This window comes from Cheilinus undulatus, linkage group 7 (genome assembly GCF_018320785.1).
Source record: "Cheilinus undulatus linkage group 7, ASM1832078v1, whole genome shotgun sequence".
Lineage (NCBI taxonomy): Eukaryota > Metazoa > Chordata > Actinopteri > Labriformes > Labridae > Cheilinus > Cheilinus undulatus.
In genome coordinates, this window is record NC_054871.1 from 52631433 (window position 1) to 52651383 (window position 19951).

At 37.5% G+C, this 19951-nt stretch overlaps 1 protein-coding gene across 1 annotated transcript in view; it reads right to left on the reverse strand.

Annotated features, from left to right (window-relative positions):
- Nucleotides 1-498: 498 nt before the first annotated feature.
- Nucleotides 499-19951, reverse strand: part of lnp1 (leukemia NUP98 fusion partner 1) — a 44409-nt gene continuing 24956 nt past the window's right edge. The window contains exon 3 of the mRNA XM_041790498.1: nucleotides 499-582. Within this exon, the coding sequence (XP_041646432.1) occupies nucleotides 499-582 (84 nt within the window). The remainder of the gene's footprint in view (nucleotides 583-19951) is intronic.

The window sequence follows — 19951 nt, forward strand, 5'->3', positions numbered from 1 at the left end:
TAAGTATTTTGGGTCATTTTTAAATGTTGTTTTTACATTGCAAGAACGTTATACTAATTTGCTGTTGTATGCCTATTTTGGAAAAATAATTAAATGTCCCTATAGTTTTTGATATATATTATAAATAGTCATCACATTCATTTCCAGATCGTTTCGGCTTGAAGCCAATTAGACCCATAAACCTGTTCTGTTCCTTGAAGCCATAGTAAGAATACCATTAAATGAAAGTGTTTTGTCTCGTCATATCTAAAAAAATAATACTGCATATGGCCAGATGTCTTTGATTACTCATTTTTTTCACATGTAGGCTTTTCTTTGTAATATCATCCTTAACCAGTTACTGAGATGTTTATAAAAGAGTAAAACAAAAGACCAGTGATCGTTTTCTGTTTATTTTCTGTAGAGTATAATACAAATGAACCAGCCAGTCTGACTTGCAGTAAAAATGAACCAAACCTGAATTCTGTGTCATGTTTACACTTCTATAACAATTTACAATCAAAGGTTGTGATAGGAAAAGTCCTGGTTGAGCGGCTGGCAGTACACCCCTCCGAAGGTAGCCTGGTGGATGAGCTCCTGCATCTTAATTTTGACATAAGAGAGTTTTTCTGGAGGAAGTCTTCTCAGGGATGGAGCAAGGCTAGAAAGGAAAGTGGAAACTTCGTCTGTCTGCTGCTCCCTCATCTCCAGGCGCTCCCTCTCGTTTTTTCCTTTCTCGTCCCTTGCCTCTCTTCACTTGAGATACCTTTCAAAACGATCAACATTTTCTTTCCTTGGTTTGGCACAGTGGCTTGCACTTTCCCCTTTCTCTGCACTGTCACTCTCGCTTACATTCTGTGTATCCTCATCTTTAGTTTCCTCTGTGGGAACTTAGCTGTAACTTCTAAAAAGGATGACCGGACATCGCTCTTGTCTTTTTCTTTACTTTACTTCTGAACAATGAAGCATTACAGCAGCACTGCGTGGCGAATTTTTCTTGTTGTTCCTCATTCATTTCTGTTACATTCTCAGAGATATTTACGTCACCTTTCGACACTGCTTTACGGCAGATAGAACTGTAGTTTCAAAAGATTAACAGATGCGTACCGCCACCTAGTGGTCAGTAGAAGTAACTGTCCAATAGTTGAAACAGATTAACTTACATGCTTTTAACTGAGAAAACCCATTTTAACCTTTTAACTAAAAGTAAACAACATAAATCACTGTATCAATGAATTAAAGATACAACATCCTCCTCATCATCCCCCCCCCCCCCCGCGCTCTTCTTCCTTCTCCTCCTCCTCCTCAAGCTGAATATTGCTATCTGACCTGAAGACAGGATGCTATTTGATTTCAGGTGTAATGCGAACAATACATTAAGCAACATTCATTCAAATTGTAGTCTGACTTATGCTACTATCCAAGAAGGACATCACCTCCATATAACGCCATTTCTTTTTCTTTACTGCTCCCTGGCCACTCCTTCCCTGACCCTCTCTTTTGCAGCAGACGTACGTGTTCCGCATGTTCCTTCATAACTTCTTTACTGCTTCAACTATACATAACAAAACAACAAGTCAGCTATTGTTAGCTTCCCTGGGCACAGTTGCTACTTTTTCACATAACACATAACCCGTTATCTACCCACTAACACAAATACCAATCTGATCCACTGCAATCAAGCGCCACAGCTGATCCTTTAATTCGGCATCTTTGTATTCTTTGCTGCGTTTGTCATAAAGCAGTTTGTTTTGGGCGACGAGGTGAATAAGTTTCTCCAATGACATTTTGAATGATGACTTCTGCGTGCAGCTACGGCAGCTCTGAATAGTCAAAAACCCCCTGAGTGACTTTCATGGATGCGAAAATTCCTGGAAAATCAAACCTGTTCCGGAAAAAAAAAAATAACAGACGAAAATTTCGGACTCAGTGTGCAAAGGCCTTTAGAGTTCAGGATAGTTCATTTAAAAAATACATACTAACAATTCCCCCTTTATTGTGTTGAACTATTTTTTTTTTTCAAAGTAAACACAGCAATATATATATCAATCAGGGATACCCAAGTATAAAAGTACAAGTCAAATAAGTAAAACTCAACCAAAAATATTATGATAACTATACATATAAGAAGAAGACCATTTGTTCTCCCCCACATTCTGTGTGCCATTTAGAGACACCTAGTGGTGTAAAAATGTACAGCAGTTGAATTCTTGTTGCTTGCCACAGGCAGATCAGTTACGTTTCATTTTCTGTTGAGAGCACATGCACATGAAGCACATGCAGCAGTTGCCTACCTCCTTTTTGACCTTTTCTGGTGTGAAGATCAAAGTCTGTAAGTATTTTTGTGTACATTATGTAACTTCACTGCTTTGTAGATTTTGTAAAGGTTAATCTTTGTTTTGAGTTCTTTACGTACATTTGTTATAACTGCATTGACCATTTAAAAAAACTGCGCTAAGATTAGCTTAGATGCTAACTAGGTCTGTATGCCTGTTAGTTAAGGTTGTTAATTTTCTTATGTGATAGCTACTTGCTATATTGAGTTATTTTATCATTTAAATGTCCATGAAAAATTTGTAATATCATTATGTCATGTTTTTCACAGTTTTACAAATTAATAATTAATTAGTAAGCAGTTAATAATTAATAAGCGGTATTTTTTTTGTACGAAGAAGCTCCTATAAGAAGACATATCTTGAATAAGAAAAATGTATTGTTTTATTTTTTTTATTATTTTTGCACAACTTAAAAAGTAGTTGGTCGAAATAACATATACTGTGTAGAATGATATCATATATATATTTTTTTTATTAAAGAACTGTTATAATTTAGTACGAAGCATTGGAATCAATTAAGATTTCACTTCTTCCCATTCCTTTCCTATACATGTAATCTTGGTCAGTAAGTTTTCTTGTAATGATTTTGTTTTACCCTCTCTTCACAGCTTGTATGTCCTCTAAGGGTACAACAATTTTTCATATTTTTATGCTTTTTTCAAAGGAATAACTTCTCTATGAAATTATCAGGGTTTATTGACAAATAAATTTTTATTTTTATTTTATTTTATTTTTGTTGAAAACAATAGAAGTAGATAAATGTGTCTGTAGTTAGAGAAGTAATGTAGATCTCGGTTTCTGCAAATCAGTTTGACTTAAACCATTTTCATTTGATTTGGGAATATGCCTGTTATTAGCAACACCCCCCCCCCCCACACACACACACACACACACACACACTCACACACTTTTTTTGCCATATTTTTCCTGCTTTCTGTACATTTTTCTCACGTTTGCCCATTTTGGTCACTTGTACACTTATTTTTTGCTGTTTTTGCCTGCTTTTTGGCCATTTTTCTCACATTTTTGCCCATTTAAGTTACTTTTACACTAATTTTTTGCTGTTTTTCGTGCTTTTTTACCTTTTTTTCTCTTATTGTTGCCCATTTTGGTTACTTTTACACTTATTTTTGCCATGTTTTTGCTGCTTTTTGACCATTTTTCTCACATTTTTGCCCATTTAAGTTACCTTGACACTTATTTTTTTGCAGTTTTTCCTGCTGTTGGACCTGCTTATCACATTTTTTTTGCCCATTTTAGTCACTTTTACACTCATTTTTTTTGCCATGTTTATCCTGCTTTTGACCATTTTTCATACATTTTTGAGAGCTTTTAATGATCATATTCCTCGTTGCAATAATAAAGATAATATATTTAATGTCTATCTGACTTTTTCCAAGACTTATTTTCATCAAACATTAATTCCACATTTTTTTTTAGCTCTGTTTTATTGGGGTTTTCCCCTCAGAATTAAACTAGCATAAACCAGTGATCTTGCCCGCCTCATATACACCCCTGCACCCTTCCCCTTCCCTAACACAGCAGCTCATCCGTTTTGCTTCTGTATCACCCTCACTATGTTTCTGTTTCCGTGTCAGTATCAGTAGGCTTTATTTTATTGTATCACCTTAAAATATACGTTGTCTTTATTTGTTTTCACCCACGATCTGGTTTTAAAACAGCTGATCAGTGCGAGGAAGTTCTACAATGTCAATTAGAACCAGTGCGAGAGCTTTACGGAGTTTTACCATAAGGATCTACTATAGCTTCTACTATAGCAAAAGCTGACATTTGACAAGAGAGGTTGCAGAATAACAGGTGGATATACAGGCCACACGTGCAGTGGTGTGCACAAAGAGGGGGCGGGGGGAGCCAAACGCGTGCTAAATGGCCCTCTTTGGAGCCAAAACACTTGCTAGAGTGCCCTCTTGGGAGCTAAATCACGTGCTTAAGTGCCCTTGAGAGCCAAAACGCATGCTAAAGTGCCCTCTTGGGTGAAGAAAACACACTAAAATCCAGAAGACCATTAAGACCAAGAAATACTATGAAACATTACTGTTGCAATGACTTTTATGTTGGGCCCTTTTTTGATCTATATTGAGCCAGAACTATATTTCACAGAACCAGTTTGGATTATCTGGTGCTAGATTGGTGTTAAAATGCACTAGAATACAGGAAATGGCACCTACTTAATTGAAAATGTTCTGGGGAAGACCCTCAGACCCCCTAGCGATTTATTGATTTATTTCTGTGTGTTCTTCACAGTCCAACATTGAATCTATACAGTTCTTGTGGATGCTGATCCTAACTACAAACTAACTTGAGTAGTCTGTCTAGTTAGTCTGTTTTAAGTCTATATAATGTGCCATTTGTATAACATATAAACATGTCTAAAGTGCCCTCGAAAACATGCCAAACCTAGTGCCCTCTTCAGTGGTGAGAACGTGCTGTATGTGCCCTTTCTTTCTTTTCGCCCCTGCCCTTGAAAAAGTCTGTGCAAGCCACTGCACACGTGGTTAGAGTTGATGTGCTGCTCAGGAGAGAGAGAGAGAGAGAGAGAGAGAGAGAGAGAGAGAGAGAGAGAGAGAGCGCACTGGGTGTGAACCTCATTAATCACAGATGGCTCTGATTTCCAAAAATAGATAGCATGAGGGTTGATTTACTAACAGAACAACCAGGTAAAGTTTTTGTTTGGTCAACATTGTATATACATTACCTCAATTATATTTATCACACAGCTACTGCGCGCCACGGCCAAAATCCACCCGCATTGGGCTAGATGGCGGGTGTAAATGTCAAGCCCTGTGTGCAAAGCCCCCTAAATGTTGAAATGGTGGTAATATATCCAGTGTTAAAATAGTAGTAATATTTCTACATTCATTGATAAAAATGGTCAAAGAGATGGAAATGGGGGATGACCATTTAAGAAGGGGATGATTTTGACCAGGGAAGCCATCCCCCCTCAACCCCCCTCAACTCGAGGCCCTTGTTACTGTGCCAGAAATATTGTTTGGGTCTTCAACTACCACTGTAAGGTGGAAAGAGTGTGTGGCAACAGGGTTTTGTGTAATATTGCATGTTCAAGATGCGATATTTGTTTCCTCATGATTTCATTTTAAAGTTGGGCAGTTGAGTTGTTACTGTAGCATATTTCAGAAGGCTGTTATTTTGGAATCTTCCATAAGATTGCCTTGTTACTGTGCCAGATAAACTGTGAGGGTCTCCAACTATCACTGTGAGGTGGAATGAGTGTGTGGAAACAGAGAGTTTCTTAAAAATTTCATTTTCAAAATGGGCAAGCTTTTCTCAATTCAATTTGAAGTTAGGCAGTTGAGTTGTTACTGTAGCATATTAGAGAAGGCTTTTATTTTGAAATCTTACATCACATTGCCTTGGTACTGAGCCAGAAATGCTGCTTGGGTCTTCTACTGCCACTGTAAAGTGTTAAGAGTGTGTGGAAACAGGGGGTTTCTTAAATATTTCAATTTAAAGTTGGGCATTTTTTCCTTAGTATTTCATTTGAAAGTTAGGCAGTTGAGTTTTTACTGTAGCATATTTCAGAAGGCTTTTATTTTCAAATCTTCCATCAGGTTGCCTTGGGACTGTGCCAGAAATATTGTTTGGGTCTTCAACTACCACTGTGAGGTGGAATGAGTGTGTGGAAACAGGGGGTTTCTGAAATATTTCAATTAAAGTTGGGCAAATTTGTTCCTTAGCATTTCATTTCAAAGGTAGGCAGTTGAGTTGTTACCGGAGCAATTTTCTGAAAGCTTTCATTTTCAAATCTTCAATCAGATTGCCTTGGGACTGTGACAGAAATATTGTTTGGGTCATCAACTACCGCTGTGAGGTGGAATGAGTGTGTGGAAACAGGGGGTTTCTGAAATTGTTCAATTCAAAGTTGGGCAAATTTGTTCCTTAGCATGTCATTTGAAAGTTAGGCAGTTGAGTTGTTACTGTAGCATATTTCTGAAGGCTTTAATTTTCAAATCTTCCATCAGATTGCGTTGGGACTAAGCCCGAAAAATTGTTTGGGTCTTCAACTACCACTGTGAGGTGGAATGAGTGTGTGGAAACAGGGGGTTTCTGAAATATTTCAATTAAAGTTGGGCAAATTTGTTCCTTAGCATTTCATTTCAAAGTTAGGCAATTGAGTTTTTACTGTAGCATATTTCAGAAGGCTTTTATTTTCAAATCTTCCATCAGATTGCATTGGGACTGTGCCAGAAATATTTTTTGGGTCTTCAACTACAACTTTCAGGTGGAATGAGTGTGTGGAAACAGGGGGTTTCTGAAATATTTCATTTCAAAGTTGGGCAAATTTGTTCCTTAGTATTTTATTTCAAAGTTTGGCAGTTGAGTTGTTCCTGTAGCATATTTCAGATGGCTTTAATTTTCAAATCTTCCATCAGATTGCCTTGGGACTGTGCCAGAAATATTGTTTGGGTCTTCAACTACCACTGTGAGGTGGACTGAGTGTGTGGAAACAGGGGGTTTCTGAAATATTTCAACTCAAAGTTCGGCAAAGTTGTTCCTTAGAGTATTTCATTTGAAAGTTAGGCAGTTGAGTTTTTACTGTGGCATATTTATGAAGGCTTTTATTATCAAATCTTCCATCAGATTGCCTTGGGACTGTGCTAGAAATATTGTTTGGGTCTTCAACTACCACTGTGAGGTGGAATGAGTGTGTGGAAACAGGGGGTTTCTGAAATATTTCAATTTAAAGTTGAGCAAATTTGTTCCTAAGAATATTGCATTTGAATGTTAGGCAGTTGAGGTTTTACTGTGGCATTTTTATGAAAGCTTTTAGTTTCAAATCTTCCATCAGATTGCATTGGGACTTTGCCAGAAGTATTGTTTGAGTCTTCAACTACTACTGTGAGGTGGTATAAGTGTGTGGAAACAGGGGGTTTCTGAAATATTTCATTTCAAAGTTGGGCAAATTTGTTCCTTAGTATTTTATTTCAAAGTTTGGCAGTTGAGTTGTTCCTGTAGCATATTTCAGATGGCTTTAATTTTCAAATCTTCCATCAGATTGCCTTGGGACTGTGCCAGAAATATTGTTTGGGTCTTCAACTACCACTGTGAGGTGGACTGAGTGTGTGGAAACAGGGGGTTTCTGAAATATTTCAACTCAAAGTTCGGCAAAGTTGTTCCTTAGAGTATTTCATTTGAAAGTTAGGCAGTTGAGTTTTTACTGTGGCATATTTATGAAGGCTTTTATTATCAAATCTTCCATCAGATTGCCTTGGGACTGTGCTAGAAATATTGTTTGGGTCTTCAACTACCACTGTGAGGTGGAATGAGTGTGTGGAAACAGGGGGTTTCTGAAATATTTCAATATAAAGTTGGGCAAATTTTTTCTTTAGCATTTCATTTGAAAGTTAGGCAGTTGAGTTTTTACTGTAGCATATTTCTGAAGGCTTTCACTTTCAAATCTTCCATCAGATTGCCTTGGGACTGAGTCAGAAATATTGTTTGGGTCTTCAACTACAACTTTCAGGTGGAATGAGTGTGTGGAAACAGGGGGTTTCTGAAATATTTTATTATAAAGTTGTGCAAATTTGTTCTTTAGTATTTCATTTCAACGGTGGGTAGTTGAGATCTTACTGTAGCATATTTCAGATGGCTTTCAGTTTCAAATCTTCCATCAGATTGCCTTGGGACTGTGCCAGAAATATTGTTTGGGTCTTCAACTACAACTTTCAGGTTGACTGAGTGTGTGGAAACAGGGGGTTTCTGAAATATTTCAATTCAAAGTTGAGCAAATTTGTTCCTTAGCATTTCATTTGAATTTTAGGCAGTTGAGTTGTTACTGTAGCATATTTATGAAGGCTTTAATTATCAAATCTTCCATCAGATTGCCTTGGGACTGTGCTAGAAATATTGTTTGGGTCTTCAACTACCACTGTGAGGTGGAATGAGTGTGTGGAAACAGGGGGTTTCTGAAATATTTCAATTTAAAGTTGAGCAAATTTGTTCCTTAGAATATTGCATTTGAATGTTAGGCAGTTGAGGTTTTACTGTGGCATTTTTATGAAAGCTTTTAGTTTCAAATCTTCCATCAGATTGCATTGGGACTGTGCCAGAAGTATTGTTTGAGTCTTCAACTACTACTGTGAGGTGGTATAAGTGTGTGGAAACAGGGGGTTTCTGAAATATTTCATTTCAAAGTTGGGCAAATTTGTTCCTTAGTATTTTATTTCAAAGTTTGGCAGTTGAGTTGTTCCTGTAGCATATTTCAGATGGCTTTAATTTTCAAATCTTCCATCAGATTGCCTTGGGACTGTGCCAGAAATATTGTTTGGGTCTTCAACTACCACTGTGAGGTGGAATGAGTGTGTGGAAACAGGGGGTTTCCGAAATATTTCAATATAAAGTTGGGCAAATTTGTTCCTTTTGAGTATGTGATTTGAAAGTTAGGAAGTTGAGATCTTACTGTAGCATATTTCAGAAGGCTTTCATTTTCATATCTTCCATCAGATTGCCTTGGGACTGTGCCAGAAATATTGTTTGGGTCTTCAACCACCACTGTGAGGTGGACTGAGTGTGTGGAAACAGGGGGTTTCTGAAATATTTCAATTCAAAGTTGGGCAAATTTGTTCCTTAGCATTTCATTTGAATTTTAGGCAGTTGAGTTGTTACTGTATCATATTTCTGAAGGCTTTCATTTTCAAATCTTCCATCAGATTGCCTTGGGACTGTGCCAGAAATATTGTTTGGGTCTTCAACTACAACTTTCAGGTGGACTGAGTGTGTGGAAACAGGGGGTTTCTGAAATATTTTATTATAAAGTTGGGCAAATTTGTTCTTTAGTATTTCAATTCAACGGTGGGCAGTTGAGATCTTACTGTAGCATATTTCAGAAGGCTTTCATTTTCATATCTTCCATCAGATTGCATTGGGACTGTGCCAGAAGTATTGTTTGGGTCTTCAACTACCACTGTGAGATGGAGTGAGTGTTTGGAAACAGGGGGTTTCTGAAATATTTCAATTCAAAGTTGGGCAAATTTGTTCCTTAGCATTTCATTTGAATTTTAGGCAGTTGAGTTGTTACTGTAGCATATTTCAGAAGGCTTTCATTTTCAAATCTTCCATCAGATTGCATTGGGACTGTGCCAGAAATATTTTTTGCGTCTTCAACTACAACTGTGAGGTGGTATAACTGTGTGGAAACAGGGGGTTTCTGAAATATTTCATTTCAAAGTTGGGCAAATTTGTTCCTTACCATTTCATTTCAAACTTTGGCAGCTGAGTTGTTCCTGTAGCATATTTCAGATGGCTTTCATTTTCAAATCTTCCATCAGATTGCCTTGGGACTGTGCCAGAAATATTGTTTGGGTCTTCAACTACCACTGTGAGGTGGAATGAGTGTTTGGAAACTGGGGGTTTCTGAAATATTTCAATTCAAAGTTGGGCAAATTTGTTCCTTAGCATTTCATTTGAATTTTAGGCAGTTGAGTTGTTACTGTAGCATATTTCTGAAGGCTTTCATTTTCAAATCTTCCATCAGATTGCCTTGGGACTGTGCCAGAAATATTGTTTGGGTCTTCAACTACCACTGTGAGGTGGAATGAGTGTTTGGAAACAGGGGGTTTCTGAAATATTTCAATTCAAAGTTGGGCAAATTTGTTCCTTAGCATTTCATTTGAATTTTAGGCAGTTGAGTTGTTACTGTAGCATATTTGAGAAGGCTTTTATTTTGCAATCTTCCATCAGATTGCCTTGGGACTGGGCCAGAAATATAGTTTGGGTCTTCAACTTCCACTGTGAGGGGGAATGAGTGTGTGGAAACAGGGGATTTCTGAAATATTTCAGTTCAAAGTTGGGCATTTTTTACCTTAGTATTTCAAGTAAGGCAGTTGAGTTATCACTGTAGCATATTTGAGAAGGCTTTTATTTTGCAATCTTCCATCAGATTGCCTTGGGACTGTGCCAGAAATATTGTTTGGGTCTTCAACTACCACTGTGAGGTGGAATGAGTGTTTGGAAACAGGGGGTTTCTTAAATATTTCAATTTAAAGTTGGGCAAATTTGTTCCTTAGTATTTCATTGTAATTGTAGGCAGTTGAGTTGTTACTGTAGCATATTTGAGAAGGCATTTATTTTGAAATCTTCCATCAGATCTCCTTGGGACTGTGCCAGAAATATTGTTTGGGTCTTCAACTACCACTGTGAGGTGGAATGAGTGTTTGGAAACAGGGGGTTTCTTAAATATTTCAATTTAAAGTTGGGCAAATTTGTTCCTTAGTATTTTATTTCAAAGTTTGGCAGTTGAGTTGTTCCTGTAGCATATTTCAGATGGCTTTAATTTTCAAATCTTCCATCAGATTGCCTTGGGACTGTGCCAGAAATATTGTTTGGGTCTTCAACTACCACTGTGAGGTGGAATGAGTGTGTGGAAACAGGGGGTTTCTGAAATATTTCAAATTTAATATGGGCAAATTTCTTCCTTTATATTTCATTTGTTAATTAGGCAGTTGAGTTGTTACTGTAGCATATTTCAGAAGGTTTATATTTGAAATCTTCCATCAGATTGCCTTGGGACTGTGCCAGAAATTTTCTTTAGGTCTGCAACTACCACTGTGAGGTGGAATGAGTGTGTGGAAACAGGGGGTTTCAGAAATATTCCAATCTGAAGTTTAGCATTTTTGTTTTTATCATTTCATTTTAAAGTTAGGCAGTTGAGTTGTTACTGTAACATATTTGAGACATCGTTCAATTTGAAATCTTCCATCAGATTGCCTTGGGACTGTGCCAGAAATATAGTTTGGGTCTTCAACTACCACTGTGAGGTGGAATGAGTGTGTGGAAACAGGGGGTTTCTGAAATATTTCAATTTAAAATTGGGCAAATTAGTTCCTTGGAATTTCATTTTAAAGTAAGGCAGTTGAGTTGTTACCGTAACATATTAGAGAAGGCTTTTATTTCGAAATCTTCCATCAGATTGCCTTGGGACTGTGCCAGAAATATTGTTTGGGTCTTCAACTACCACTGTGAGGTGGAATGAGTGTGTGGAAACAGGGGGTTTCTGAAATATTTCAATTCAAAGTTGGGCAAATTTTTTTCCTTAGCATTTCATTTCAAACTTTGGCTGTTGAGTTGTTACTGTAGCATATTTATGAAGGCTTTCATTTTCAAATCTTCCATCAGATTGCCTTGGGAGTGTGCCAGAAATATTGTTTGGGTCTTCAACTACAACTTTCAGGTGGAATGAGTGTGTGGAAACAGGGGGTTTGTTAAATATTTCAATTCAAAGTTGGGCAAATTTGTTCCTTAGTATTGGAATTTAAAGTTAGGTAGCTGAGTTGTTACTGTAGCATATTTGAGAAGGCTTTTATTTTTCAAATCTTCCATCAGATTGCCTTGGGACTGTGCCAGAAATATTGTTTGGGTCTTCAACTACCAGTGTGAGGTGGAATGAGTGTGTGGAAACAGGGGGTTTCTGAAATATTTCTATGTAGAGTTGGGCAAATTTGTTCCTTAGCATTTCATTTGAATTTTAGGCAGTTGAGTTGTTACTGTAGCATATTTCTGAAGGCTTTCATTTTCAAATCTTCCATCAGATTGCCTTGGGACTGTGCCAGAAATATTGTTTGGGTCTTCAACTACCACTGTGAGGTGGAATGAGTGTGTGGAAACAGGGGGTTTGTGAAATGTTTCAATTCAAAGTGGGCAAATATGTTCCTTAGTATTGCATTTTAAAGTTAGGCAGTTGTTACTGTAGCATATTTGAGAAGGCTTTTATTTTGAAATCTTCCATCAGATTGCCTTGGGACTGTGCCAGAAATATTGTTTGGGTCTTCAACTACCACTGTGAGGTGGAATGAGTGTGTGGAAACAGGGGGTTTGTTAAATATTTCAATTCAAAGTTGGGCAAATTTGTTCCTTAGTATTGCATTTTAAAGTTAGGTAGCTGAGTTGTTACTGTAGCATATTTGAGAAGGCTTTTATTTTGAAATCTTCCATCAGATTGCCTTGGGACTGTGCCAGAAATATTGTTTGGGTCTTCAACTACCAGTGTGAGGTGGAATGAGTGTGTGGAAACAGGGGGTTTGTGAAATGTTTCAATTCAAAGTTGGGCAAATTTGTTCCTTAGCATTTCATTTGAATTTTAGGCAGTTGAGTTGTTACTGTAGCATATTTCTGAAGGCTTTCATTTTCAAATCTTCCATCAGATTGCCTTGGGACTGTGCCAGAAATATTGTTTGGGTCTTCAACTACCACTGTGAGGTGGAATGAGTGTGTGGAAACAGGGGGTTTCTGAAATATTTCAATTTAAAGTTGGGCAAATTTGTTCCTTAGCATTTCATTTGAATTTTAGGCAGTTGAGTTGTTACTGTAGCATATTTCTGAAGGCTTTCATTTTCAAATCTTCCATCAGATTGCCTTGGGACTGTGCCAGAAATATTGTTTGGGTCTTCAACTACCACTGTGAGGTGGAATGAGTGTGTGGAAACAGGGGGTTTGTTAAATATTTCAATTCAAAGTTGGGCAAATTTGTTCCTTAGTATTGCATTTTGAAGTTAGGCAGTTGTTACTGTAGCATATTTGAGAAGGCTTTTATTTTGAAATCTTCCATCAGATTGCCTTGGGACTGTGCCAGAAATATTGTTTGGGTCTTCAACTACCACTGTGAGGTGGAATGAGTGTGTGGAAACAGGGGGTTTCTGAAATATTTCAATTTAAAGTTGGGCAAATTTGTTCCTTAGAGTATGTCATTTGAAAGTTAGGCAGCTGAGTTGTTACTGTAGCATATTTCAGAAGGCTTTCATTTTCAAATCTTCCATCAGATTGCCTTGGGACTGTGCCAGAAATATTGTTTGGGTCTTCAACTACCACTGTGAGGTGGAATGAGTGTGTGGAAACAGGGGGTTTCTGAAATATTTCAATTTAAAGTTGGGCAAATTTGTTCCTTAGTATTTCATTTCAAAGTTAGGCAGTTGAGTTGTTACTGTAGCATATTTGAGAAGGCTTTCATTTTCAAATCTTCCACCAGATTGCCTTGGGACTGTGCCAGAAATATTCTTTGGGTCTTCAACTACCACTGTGAGGTGGAATGAGTGTGTAGAAACAGGGGGTAACTTAAAGATTTCAATTCAAAGGTGGGCAATTTTGTTCCTTCAGATTTAGTTTCAAAGTTAGGCAGTTGAGTTGTTACTGTAGCACATTTGAGAAGGCTTTTATTTTCAAATCTTCCATCAGATTGCCTTGGGACTGTGCCAGAAATATTGTTTGGGTCTTCAACTACCACTGTGAGGTGGAATGAGTGTGTGGAAACAGGGGGTTTCTGAAATATTTCAATTTAAAGTTGGGCAAATTTGTTCCTTAGAGTATGTCATTTGAAAGTTAGGCAGTTGAGATCTTACTGTAGCATATTTCTGAAGGCTTTTATTTTCAAATCTTCCATCAGATTGCCTTGGGACTGTGCCAGAAATATTGTTTGGGTCTTCAACTACCACTGTGAGGTGGAATGAGTGTGTGGAAACAGGGGGTTTCTGAAATATTTCAATTTAAAGTTGGGCAAATTTGTACATTAGTATTTCATTTTAAAGGTAGGCAGTTGAGTTGTTACTGTAGCATATTTGAGAAGGCTTTTATTTTGAAATCTTCCATCAGATTGCCTTGGGACTGTGCCAGAAATATTGTTTGGGTCTTCAACTACCAATGTGAGGAGGAATAAGTGTGTGGAAACAGGGGGTTTGTTAAATATTTCAATTCAAAGTTGGGCAAATTTGTTCCTTAGTATTGGAATTTAAAGTTAGGTAGCTGAGTTGTTACTGTAGCATATTTGAGAAGGCTTTTATTTTGAAATCTTCCATCAGATTGCCTTGGGACTGTGCCAGAAATATTGTTTGGGTCTTCAACTACCACTGTGAGGTGGAATGAGTGTGTGGAAACAGGGGGTTTCTGAAATATTTCAATTCAAAGTTGGGCAAATTTGTTCCTTAGCATTTCATTTCAAACTTTGGCAGCTGAGTTGTTACTGTAGCATATTTATGAAGGCTTTCATTTTCAAATCTTCCATCAGATTGCCTTGGGACTGTGCCAGAAATATTGTTTGGGTCTTCAACTACCACTGTGAGGTGGAATGAGTGTGTGGAAACAGGGGGTTTCTGAAATATTTCAATATAAAGTTGGGCAAATTTGTTCTTTAGCATTTCATTTCAAAGGTAGGCAGTTGAGTTGTTACTGTAGCATATTTATGAAGGCTTTCATTTTCAAATCTTCCATCAGATTGCCTTGGAACTGTGCCAGAAATATTCTTTGGGTCTTCAACTACCACTGTGAGGTGGAATGAGTGTGTGGAAACAGGGGGTTTCTGAAATATTTCAATGTAAAGTTGGGATATTTTTTTCCTTAGTATTTCAGTGTCAAGTTAGGCAGTTGAGTTGTTACTGTAGCATATTTCAGAAGGCTTTCATTTTAATATCTTCCATCAGATTGCCTTGGGACTGTGCCAGAAATATTCTTTGGGTCTTCAACTACCACTGTGAGGTGGAATGAGTGTGTGGAAACAGGGGGTTTCTGAAATTTTTCAATTCAAAGTTGGGAAATTTTGTTCCTTAGTATTTCATTTGAAAGGTAGACAGTTGAGTTGTTACTGTAGCATATTTATGAAGTCTTTAATTTTCAAATCTTCCATCAGATTGCCTTGGGACTGTGCCAGAAATATAGTTTGGGTCTTCAACTACCACTGTGAGGTGGAATGAGTGTGTGGAAACAGGGGGTTTCTGAAATATTTCAATTTAAAGTTGGGCAAATTTGTTCCTTAGTATTGCATTTTAAAGTTAGGCAGTTGTTACTGTAGCATATTTGAGAAGGCTTTTATTTTTCAAATCTTCCATCAGATTGCCTTGGGACTGTGCCAGAAATATTGTTTGGGTCTTCAACTACCACTGTGAGGTGGAATGAGTGTGTGGAAACAGGGGGTTTGTTAAATATTTCAATTCAAAGTTGGGCAAATTTGTTCCTTAGTATTGGAATTTAAAGTTAGGTAGCTGAGTTGTTACTGTAGCATATTTGAGAAGGCTTTTATTTTGAAATCTTCCATCAGATTGCCTTGGGACTGTGCCAGAAATATTGTTTGGGTCTTCAACTACCACTGTGAGGTGGAATGAGTGTGTGGAAACAGGGGGTTTCTTAAATATTTCAATTTAAAGTTGGGCAAATTTGTTCCTTAGTATTTCATTTTAAAGTTAGGCAGTTGAGTTGTTACTGTAGCATATTTGAGAAGGCTTTTATTTTGAAATCTTCCATCAGATTGCCTTGGGACTGTGCCAGAAATATTGTTTGGGTCTTCAACTACCACTGTGAGGTGGAATGAGTGTGTGGAAACAGGGGGTTTGTTAAATATTTCAATTCAAAGTTGGGCAAATTTGTTCCTTAGTATTGGAATTTAAAGTTAGGTAGCTGAGTTGTTACTGTAGCATATTTGAGAAGGCTTTTATTTTTCAAATCTTCCATCAGATTGCCTTGGGACTGTGCCAGAAATATTGTTTGGGTCTTCAACTACAACTTTCAGGTGGAATGAGTGTGGGGAAACAGGGGGTTTCTGAAATATTTCAATATAAAGTTGGACAAATTTGTTCTTTAGTATTTCATTTCAACGGTGGGCAGTTGAGTTGTTACTGTAGCATATTTGAGACGGCAATCATTTTGAAATCTTCCATCAGATCTCCTTGGGACTGTGCCAGAAATATTGTTTGGGTCTTCAACTACCACTGTGAGGTGGAATGAGTGTTTGGAAACAGGGGGTTTCTTAAATATTTCAATTTAAAGTTGGGCAAATTTGTTCCTTAGTATTTCATTGTAATTGTAGGCAGTTGAGTTGTTACTGTAGCATATTTGAGAAGGCTTTTATTTTGAAATCTTCCATCAGATTGCCTTGGGACTGTGCCAGAAATATTCTTTGGGTCTTCAACTACCACTGTGAGGTGGAATGAGTGTGTGGAAACAGGGGGTTTCTTAAATATTTCAATTTAAAGTTGGGCAAATTTGTTCCTTAGTATTTCATTGTAATTGTAGGCAGTTGAGTTGTTACTGGAGCATATTTGAGAAGGCTTTCATTTTGAAATCTTCCATCAGATCTCCTTGGGACTGTGCCAGAAATATTGTTTGGGTCTTCAACTACCACTGTGAGGTGGAATGAGTGTTTGGAAACAGGGGGTTTCTTAAATATTTCAATTTAAAGTTGGGCAAATTTGTTCCTTAGTATTTCATTGTAATTGTAGGCAGTTGAGTTGTTACTGTAGCATATTTGAGAAGGCTTTCATTTTGAAATCTTCCATCAGATCTCCTTGGGACTGTGCCAGAAATATTGTTTGGGTCTTCAACTACCACTGTGAGGTGGAATGAGTTTGTGGAAACAGGGGGTTTCTTAAATATTTCAATGGAAAGTTGGGCATTTTTTCCTTATCATTTCATTTGAAATTTAGGCAGTTGAGTTGTTACTGTAGCATATTTGAGAAGGCTTTCATTTTGAAATCTTCCATCAGATTGCCTTGGGACTGTGCCAGAAATATTGTTTGGGTCTTCAACTACCACTGTGAGGTGGAATGAGTGTGTGGAAACAGGGGGTTTCTTAAATATTTCAATTTAAAGTTGGGCAAATTTGTTCCTTTGTATTTCAAGTTAGGCAGTTGAGTTATTACTGTAGCATATTTGAGAAGGCTTTTGACATCTTCCATCAGATTACCTCGGGACTGTGCCAGAAATATTGTTTGGGTCATGAACTACCACTGTGAGGTGTAATGAGTGTGTGGAAACAGGGGGTTTCTGAAATATTTCAATTCAAAGTTGGGCAAATTTGTTCCTTAGCATTTCATTTGAATTTTAGGCAGTTGAGTTGTTACTGTAGCATATTTATGAAGGCTTTCATTTTGAAATCTTCCATCAGATTGCATTGGGACTGTGCCAGAAGTATTGTTTGGGTCTTCAACTACCACTGTGAGGTGGAATGAGTGTTTGGAAACAGGGGGTTTCTGAAATATTTCAATTTAAAGTTGGGCAAATTTGTTCCTTAGTATTGCATTTAAAGTTAGGCAGTTGAGTTGTTACTGTAGCATCTTTGAGAAGGCTTTTATTTTGACATCTTCCATCAGATTACCTTGGGACTGTGCCAGAAATATTGTTTGGGTCTTCAACTACCACTGTGAGGTGGAATGAGTGTGTGGAAACAGGGGGTTTCTGAAATATTTCAATTTAAAGTTGGGCAAATTTGTTCCTTAGTATTGCATTTTAAAGTTAGGCAGTTGTTACTGTAGCATATTTGAGAAGGCTTTTATTTTGAAATCTTCCATCAGATTGCCTTGGGACTGTGCCAGAAATATTGTTTGGGTCTTCAACTACCACTGTGAGGTGGAATGAGTGTGTGGAAACAGGGGGTTTCTGAAATATTTCAATTTAAAGTTGGGCAAATTTGTTCCTTAGTATTGCATTTAAAGTTAGGCAGTTGAGTTGTTACTGTAGCATATTTGAGAAGGCTTTTATTTTGAAATCTTCCATCAGATTGCCTTGGGACTGTGCCAGAAATATTGTTTGGGTCTTCAACTACCACTGTGAGGTGGAATGAGTGTGTGGAAACAGGGGGTTTGTTAAATATTTCAATTTAAAGTTGGGCAAATTTGTTCCTTAGTATTTTATTGTAAAATTAGGCAGTTGAGTTGTTACCCTAGCATATTTGAGAAGGCTTTCATTTTGAAATCTTTCATCAGATTGTCTTGGGACTGTGCCAGAAATATTGTTCGGGTCTTCAACTACCACTGTGAGGTGGAATGAGTGTGTGGAAACAGGGGGTTTGTGAAATGTTTCAATTCAAAGTTGGGCAAATTTGTTCCTTAGTATTGCATTTTAAAGTTAGGCAGTTGAGTTGTTACTGTAGCATATTTGAGAAGGCTTTTATTTTGAAATCTTCCATCAGATTGCCTTGGGACTGTGCCAGAAATATTGTTTGGGTCTTCAACTACCACTGTGAGGTGGAATGAGTGTGTGGAAACAGGGGGTTTCTGAAATATTTCAATTTAAAGTTGGGCAAATTTGTTCCTTAGTATTTCATTGTCAAGTTAGGCAGTTGAGTTGTTACTGTAGCATATTTCAGAAGGCTTTTTTCTTTGACAAATTCCATCAGATTGGCTTGGGACAGTGCCAGAAATATTCTTTGGGTTTTCAACTACCACTGTGAGGTGGAATGAGTGTTTGGAAACAGGGGGTTTCTGAAATATTTCAATATAAAGTTGGGCAAATTTGTTCTTTCGCATTTCATTTGAAAGGTAGGCAGTTGGGTTGTTACTGTGGCATATTTCTGAAGGCTTTCATTTTCAAATCTTCCATCAGATTGCCTTGGAACTGTGCCAGAAATATTCTTTGGGTCTTCAACTACAACTTTCAGGTGGACTGAGTGTGTGGAAACAGGGAATTTCTGAAATATTTCAATTCAAAGTTGGGCAAATTTTTTTCCTTAGCATTTCATTTCAAACTTTGGCAGTTGAGTTTTCACTGTAGCATATTTGAGAAGGCTTTAATTTTCAGATCTTCCATCAGATTGCCTTGGGACTGTGCCAGAAATATAGTTTGGGTCTTCAACTACCACTGTGAGGTGGAATGAGTGTGTGGAAACAGGGGGTTTCTGAAATATTTCAATTTAAAGTTGGGCAAATTTGTTCCTTAGCATTTCATTTGAATTTTAGGCAGTTGAGTTGTTACTGTAGCATATTTCTGAAGGCTTTCATTTTCAAATCTTCCATCAGATTGCCTTGGGACTGTGCCAGAAGTATTGTTTGGGTCTTCAACTACCACTGTGAGGTGGAATGAGTGTGTGGAAACAGGGTGTTTCTGAAATATTTCATTTCCAAGTTGGGCAAATTTGTTCCTTAGCATTTCATTTCAAACTTTGGCAGTTGAGTTGTTCCTGTAGCATATTTGAGAAGGCTTTTACTTTGAAAGGTTCCATCAGATTGGCTTGGGACAGTGCCAGAAATATTCTTTGGGTCTTCAACTACCACTGTGAGGTGGAATGAGTGTTTGGAAACAGGGGGTTTCTGAAATATTTCAATATAAAGTTGGGCAAATTTGTTCTTTAGTATTTCATTTCAACGGTGGGCAGTTGAGATCTTACTGTAGCATATTTCAGAAGGCTTTCATTTTCATATCTTCCATCAGATTGCCTTGGGACTGTGCCAGAAATATTCTTTGGGTCTTCAACTACCACTGTGAGGTGGAATGAGTGTTTGGAAACAGGGGGTTTCTGAAATATTTCAATTCAAAGTTGGGCAAATCTGTTCCTTAGCATTTCATTTGAATTTTAGGCAGTTGAGTTGTTACTGTAGCATATTTATGAAGGCTTTCATTTTCAAATCTTCCATCAGATTGCCTTGGGAGTGTGCCAGAAATATTCTTTGGGTCTTCAACTACAACTTTCAGGTGGACTGAGTGTGTGTAAACAGGGGGTTTCTGAAATATTTTATTATAAAGTTGGCCGAATTTGTTCTTTAGTATTTCATTTCAACGGTGGGCAGTTGAGATCTTACTGTAGCATATTTCAGAAGGCTTTCATTTTCATATCTTCCATCAGATTGCCTTGGGACAGTGCCAGAAATATTCTTTGGGTCTTCAACTACCACTGTGAGGTGGAATGA